This window comes from Colobus angolensis, unplaced genomic scaffold (genome assembly GCF_000951035.1).
Source record: "Colobus angolensis palliatus isolate OR3802 unplaced genomic scaffold, Cang.pa_1.0 Scaffold6, whole genome shotgun sequence".
NCBI classification, from domain to species: domain Eukaryota; kingdom Metazoa; phylum Chordata; class Mammalia; order Primates; family Cercopithecidae; genus Colobus; species Colobus angolensis.
The window spans coordinates 18,452,486-18,460,144 of NW_012119598.1; the positions used below are offsets into that span (position 1 = coordinate 18,452,486).

General features: G+C 41.1%; 1 protein-coding gene across 2 annotated transcripts in view; it reads left to right on the forward strand.

Moving 5' to 3' along the window:
* The window catches only part of CAP2 (CAP, adenylate cyclase-associated protein, 2 (yeast)), a 169,075-nt gene that overhangs the window by 31,428 nt on the left and 129,988 nt on the right, over nt 1-7,659 (forward strand). For both annotated transcript variants that reach the window (XM_011962746.1, XM_011962747.1), the window contains one exon: nt 4,029-4,129. In XM_011962746.1, the coding sequence (XP_011818136.1) occupies nt 4,029-4,129 (101 nt within the window). The remainder of the gene's footprint in view (nt 1-4,028; nt 4,130-7,659) is intronic.

Here is a 7,659-nt window from a genome sequence, read left to right on the forward strand (position 1 = left end):
GCCAGGATGGTCTCGATCTCCTGACCTCGTGATCCACCCGTCTCGGCCTCCCAAAGTGCTGGGATTACAGGCTTGAGCCACCGCGCCCGGCCCCAAATACGCTTTTAAAACTATATCCTAATACCATACTGTAAAACATTTTTTAATTATATCATCAAAAATAAAAAGTTGGCTACTTTCTCAAAAAGGGTACCACATATGGCAAACTCTCCAAGTTATCTACAATAATTTTTCCAATTCCTTCTTGAATAAGGGACAAAGAAAAATTACAAATAATTTACTTAATAATTTTTTTTAACAAAGGACAACCAATTAAATTTGAATTTCAGATAAAGAACACTTTTTGGGGGGTTATAAAGATGTCCCAAATACTGCATGGGCTATACTGCGTGTTATGCACCTACATCTAACATTTATTCATTGCTTATCTGAAATTCAAATTGAACCAGGCAATCTGCATTTAATATGGCAACTCTGTTCTTGTCACATGGGCTCTTCCTCCTTATCTGACCCATATGGAATCCTGTCAGGTTTTTTTGGGCTGAGAAAAGCCATGGGGAAGAAGGGACTTCAGAAAAAGCTTTCACCAGGAAAGACCTACATTGGTGCTTCTAGAGTTTCAGGCGAATTTGGACCCGTGCCTGTATTACATACCATGGGACAAAAATTACTGTGTGAGCACAAATGTGCTGGCTGGTTTATTTCCCCCCTGAACATAATGAAAATTAAAATGCTTTGAATGAATTGAAAGGGGGTGTTGTTTTAAGGAAGGCTGCCAGGAGCCTGTAAGTTTTTTCCGCTCCAACTGAGACACATCTATGATTTCATTTTAAGCCTCTTTTTGTTAACTGTATACAGTTGGCATATGAGATTCAATAAACCTTATTTGTAAGAAAATATTTTCATCCTCTTCAGTAACTTTGTTTCATTATACTATTGGCATCAGGTGATTAAAGACATTTCTCTAAACTATTGACCACAAATGTTAAGCCTTTGTTTTGTGAATACGCAAAACAAAGTTAAAATCCAACTACCAGAAGATTATTTAGTATTATTGAGTAAAGAAAAAAAAACTCAATAATTTGAACCTCACTTATTCAAAGAGGTACTAGACTGAACTTGGTACTTTGTAAAAAAAAGATTTTTTTCTAGGAAAATTAATAGGCTTAGAATTAGAGGGTATGTAATTAAATTATTAAATTATTTAAGTGTTTAAACAAATATTTTCTCTTATAACAAATCATTCCAAACCAGTTATTAAAGCAAAGCTCTTCTAAAACAACTTAGCCCACAATTTACTATCCTACTTGAAATGAAGTAGGATAATTAGTAAATTGTCTTAATGATATCCATCCTTAAAACATTTTACTAATCCTAAACAACACCATTTCCATTTCTTTTTAATTAGTAAGTTCTGACAATTTTCTAAATTCTGTTTTTGACAAATCCGCAGAACAACCTTTTACCTTACTTGTAAACATCATTATGACAATGTTGTAGCAAAAGTTAATTTTTTTTTTACTTTAAAAGAAACTTTTGGCCAGGAGGGATGGCTCCTGCCTGTAATCCCAGCACTTTTGGAGGCCGAGGCAGGCAGGAGATCAAGACCATCCTGGCTAACACAGTGAAATCCCGTCTCTACTAAAAGTACAAAAAATTAACCGGGCGAGGTGGTGGGCGCCTGTAGTCCCAGCTACTCGGGAGGCTGAGGCAGGAGAATGGCGTGAACCCGGGAGGCAGAGCTTGCAGTGAACAGAGATCACCCTATTGCACTCCAGCCTGGGCGACAGAGCGAGACTACATCTCAGAAAAAAAGAAACTTTTAGAAGGAACATAATCCTTTACAAATGCATAATAGGCATAGATCAAAGGACCACTCTATTTTGATACTGGTATTACAATGTGCTTTAGAAGGTGAGTGCTTTTTGTTTTTCTCTGATGACAATCGGGTAAGTTCAGCTCAGCAGTTGAAATATTTTTGCGTTTTTACACTGTGACAAACACTGTGCTAGGTGCAAGAAAATTGAAGATGAATTATACGCAGTCCTAATGCTCCAGAATCTTTGGTCTCAATGCTTTACTATTCAGGGCCCCAAATTCTTTGATTAAGGGATGCTCAAAGGATGCAGTTTGGAGAGAAAGACAGGTCTGCCTGCAGGAGGTGTGAACAGAGCTGAACGATGAAAGGAAATTGGAACATATTCCCTTTTATCATTGTACCTTCTGCTATGTAGAGGACTCTGACACATTTCTGAAACTTTCTCCCACTTTAAATACTCAGCAGAGACCGCACCCCACCTCCCCCTCCCTTTACCCCGCGCCCCGCCTCGGGCCTCTTCCATAGCTACAAACAGGTTTATCTGTTTCCAAAGGGATCCATAAGGAGCCTTGGGGCTTGTGTCAGAAGTTGTTCCATACTGTGCTGTGAACTTTAAGATAACTTACTGAGCTTCAACATCTAGCTTCAGCATCCTGCTCAGAAGTCAGAACACACCTGCAGAGAGCCGTAAATAACATTTCCATCACCCTTTGGGCCAGTGGAAGTGGGTAATTGGGAAAAAGGAAAAGAAAGACACTCACCTAATAGTTTTGTGAGCATGGATGATGTATTTGTACAACATGAGGAAAGGAATCCTAGGTTTTGGTTAGAGTTTTCGTAGTTTCTCAGTATTGCATTTCTCAGTATTAGGGACATGAAATCAGGGACTTAGATTTTTTTTCTGTTAATTAAAAGGCAGGGAAGGAAATGCAGAGCACACCTGTTGGGCAGTTGCCACTTGAGCTTTGCCAGTAATTTGGCAGCTCTGAACCCAACGGGTATGGCCTCAGCAGTCAGTTTCACTCCCACTGTGGTTGTCTCCCCGCCCCCTGGGGGTGAAGAAGGAAGAAAAGGAGTGAAATCAGCTTTCTTTTCCTCCTTGCCCAGAGTTCATTATTACCTTCTGACTGTCCTAGGTAATCTTGGGATTGTAAGGTCATTACAGCACCTGAGCAGGTGGCTGTGGAGGAAGGGCCACTGGCTTTAAATGAATCGGCTGGGTTCAGGTTTGGGATCTGCCTTTTGTTTGGTCTGTAACTCTGGCCCAGTCAAGTGCTGTGTTTGCAGCCATTTCCTCTCTGTAACGTTGCGATGGTGCTACCTACCTCCCTGGGTTCGGAGGGAATGAAATGAAATTATGTAGCGTCTTTACTCGGGAGGATGAAAAATAGGAAAACAGTGTTTTCCTGAGCTGTTGAGAAATGTTTAATAAACATTGATTGAGATCCAGGCATGGTGGCTCACACCTGTAATCCCAGCACTTTGGGAGGCCTAGGAGGTGGGTTGATCCCTTGAGTCCAGGAGTTCGAAACCAGCCTGACCAACATGGAGAGACCCTGTTTCTACAAAAAATACAAAAATTAGCCGGGCATGGTGGCAAACTTCTGTGGTTTCAGCTACTTGGGAGGCTGAGACTGGAGAATCACTTGAACCCAGGAGGTGGAGGTTGCAGTGAGCCAAGATCACGCCACTGCACTCCAGCACAGCCTGGGTGATAGAGAGTGAGACTCTGTCTCAAGGAACAAAAAACAAAAACATTGATTGAGTGAAGGAATGACTCAGCGAATGAATTAGTGAGAATGACATTGATGATATTAAACTTCCGTATTGCCTATGGCAAGACAGTTCCAGGTTTTCTTTTCTTTTTTTTTCTTGAGACGGAGTCTCGCTCTGTCACTCAGGCTGGAGTGCAGTGGCACGATCTCAACTCACTGAGATCACCTCCACCTCCCAGGTTCAAGCGATTCTCCTGCCTCAGCCTCCCAAGTAGCTGGGATTACAGGTGCCCACCACCACCCAGCTACATTTTGTATATTTATAGAGACAGATTTCACCATGTTGTCCAGGCTGGTCTTGAACTCCTGACCTCAGGCGATCTGCCCGCCTCGGCCTCCCTAAGTGCTGGGATTACAGGTGTGAACCACAGCCCCGGCTAGTCCCAGGTTTTCATTCAACTGCCAGGGAATAACAAAATGCTCCTTTCCCTAAGGTGTGGCACCCTCCGTGGAAGCCTTTGACAAGCTGATGAACAGTATGGTGGCCGAGTTTTTAAAGAACAGTAGGATCCTTGCTGGTGACGTGGAGACCCATGTAAGTACTTTCCTGCTCTGTTCTCAGTGGAGAGTTTAAACTTACCAGCCCAGCCTCTGACAACTCTAAACAGCCTGAGGAGATCTTTATTTATTTGTTTTTTTTTACTCTGGCTAGGCAGATAGTGGCTAAAACATTCATTTGCCCATTTATTCATTTAATTGTTCCTGCAATGCCTATGGATAGAGCCTTGCCCGGTACTGTTCTGGAAGCTAGAAGCATGGGGATGAACAAGATAGGCCACATCCTGCTCTCACAGAACTTCCACTTTAGTCTGGGAAACAGATGATATATACAAATATATAAACGAATTCAGGTAGTGTTAAGTACGAAAAGAATAAGAAAGCAGGGTCATGATGTAGAGTGCTGGAAGCAGGGATATTGCTTGAGATAGGAAGGTGTGTCTGAGGTGACACTGAGCAGAGATCTGATACACAGAGGTAGTGAGCTGTGGAGAGATGTGGGGAAGAGAGTTCCAGGCAGAGGGAACAGCAAGAGCAAAGGCTCAGAGCAAGCTTGGTGTGTTCCCAGCAGAACAGAACGTCTGGGAGAAGATAAGGGAGAGGGATAAGAAGGGCTCAGAGTACAACATGCTCTTCTAGTCACAGTGAGGGACTTGGCTCTCCTTCCCACTGTGATGGGAAGCCACCTGGGGTCACCAGGCAGAGGACTCAGGGTGATTTGATTTATGCTTTAAAAAAGTTCCCCTGGTTGAGTTGACTCAGTCGCCAGCCACCCTCTTCTTTCTCTAAAATGCAGCCTGAGGATATCATCTCACATCCATTGGGATGGCTACTATCCAAAGAACAGGAATTAACAAGTACTGGTTAGGATGGGGAGAAGCTGGAGCCTCTATGCACTGTTGGTGGGAATGTAAAGTGGTGCAGGCACGGTGGAAAACAGAATGTTGGCTCCTCAAAAAAAAAAAAGAACTACCATATGATCCACCAATTTCACTTCTATGTATATCCCCCAAATTTAAAAGCAGCATCTCCAAGAGACACCCATGTTCATAGCAGCATTATTCACAATAGCCACGAGGTGGAAGCAACTCCAGTGTGCACTGACAGATGCACTAAATGTGGTCTGTACGTACAATGGAATATTATTCAGCCTTGAAAAGGAAGGAAATGCTGTTATATGTTGTAATATGGATGAACCTTGAGGACATGATGCTAAGTGAAATAAGCCAGACACAAAAAGACAAATACGGTATGATTCCACTTATTTGCAGTACCTGGGGTGGTCAAATTTGTGGAGATAAAGTAGAATGGTGTTTGCCAGAGGCTGGAGGGAGCAGAGAATAGGAAATTGTTCAATGAGTGCAGAGTTTCAGTTTTCCAAGATTAAAAAGTTCTGGAGATTGTACAATAATATGAATATACTTAACACTACTGAGCTATACACTGACAATGGTTAAGATGGTAAATTTTATGTTATGTGTATCTTACTCTAATTTTGAACAACGTGCAGCCTGAGGAAAAGCAAAAACACAGAGTTTGATAATCTCTGGATTGGAAGAGAACTTTAAAGCTAGCTAAGCTAGCCTGCCAGTTTTAGACACTTTTCATATTTTAAAATATATTAGCATCATCTCTGGGGTTAGTCATTGTTTGCATGCATTTAGTGAAAATCTAATGTGATAGCCAAACCAATTAAAAACATAAAAAGACATTTATCACTGGATTCTTCTTTTTCTTTGACCTTTGTTTCTCACTAAGGATTGAATTCCAAATCCACCTACCTATAGATTTCTCAGCAACAGCACAATCCTGGCAAAACCATTTTCAGTACAGATTCACAGAAAATCTGATTCTTCAATAAAGTTGTGGTTTGGGGCTTAAAAAAGTATAAAGGGATTCTCTCTTTGCTCCCCTCCCAATTAGACATCATATGCAACACACAACACCAGTCTCCCAGGGGATCCGGTGACTCCCGTTATGCCAGAGGCTCCAAGATTGTAATTAAATAGGTGCTTATCTCATCACATTGCAATGTATTTGTTTGCCACGTCTGAGAAAAACAAAGATACTTCTCCATTTCTGTTGAAGTAGACCCCTTGGTGAAAGAGACAAGCCTTGATATATATGAGTTCTGGAAAAACCCGGGCACTAAGAAGCATCCGCATCGAATGTATCCCACAGCTCTATCGTTACTACTCTAGTCTGTTCTTTTCCTCAGTGTTTTCGTTTACAAGAAACCTTGTATGCAGCAAGAGAATGGCTGAGCCTCTTATATTCTGAGACATGATAACTCCTGAACGCTAGCACACACAAAGGAATATTATCTGTAATACACTGAAAAAGATGCTTGAGCGATTGATGAACATTTTCTCTCTTCAGCACTATCACAGTAATCATTGTATCATTATGGGTACTATTAATTAATGTCAACATTAGGCTTCTGAGGTACACAGTACATTATAACTCATTAGGAGTATCTCAAAAATTCTAGATAGAAGCTTTTTATAGGAGAATAATGAGGCCTATAAGTAAGTGTATTTAACTTTGCATTTTTTTAAAAAGTAAGATTTGCGTGCTGTCTTCAAATTGCACAGTAAACAGTCCCTTTAAGTTCTTTTTAGAACAAAGTGAGATATAAAGTGTAGCTTGATTAATATTGTTTTTCATCTCTTCATTCATCAGGCTGTAAACAGGATGACTCAGCTGAAGGAATAGTCTCAATAATGAATATGTAATGCTTAAGGACATGTTGTGTTCTCACTAGTTTTTAAAAAATAGAGGAAAGGAAGGAAAAGAATAAAAGAGGGAAGGAAGAAAAACAAGCAAGAAAGAGAGAAAGAAAGAAACACTTGTCATCTGAAAGTTTAGACTCCAGCTCTACAACACAAAGAAAAGTACAGGCAGCTATAGTCCATCTGCCCATGACTTTCATACTTTGAACATGCTGTTTATTTTTTCTCTGGCTTATAGAACCATGTGTCATTGGCATTAAGCTTGCAGCTGTTGCCTCTCACATCAGCCAGAAGTGGGGGCTGAACTTTATTCCAAGAACACACCTGTTGCCTAGAAAAAAAGCCCTCACATACCTGATTGTACAGGATGGAAATTTGAGAGGCACACAAATGTGCATCATGTTAAATCCTGTGCCTGTGCTTAAAAGCCATTTCACAGATACCAGTAAGGAATAAGGGCAGCCAAGCTATGATTTAACGTCTGTCTCGATGTGTTGGCTGCTGGTTGGGCTTAATTTACTGAACACTCAATAGTCCATTGACAGAATGGACCACAAAAAAGGGGAACTAATAGCTACAATTAGGAATCTCTGCTGAACCGAAGAGCATAACAGGTTTAGAAAAGATTAGATCTTGTAAAGCCTTCTCGTGTGCAACCTAAACCAAAGGACTTGTTTAAACTACTCTTCAATCCAAGAACCATGACACAGCTTGCACCCCTTTTAAAAAACAATAGATAATTTTTTTTTTTTTTTTTTGAGACGGAGTCTCGCTCTGTCGCCCAGGCTGGAGTGCAGTGGCGCAATCTCGGCTCACTGCAAGCTCTGCCTCCTGG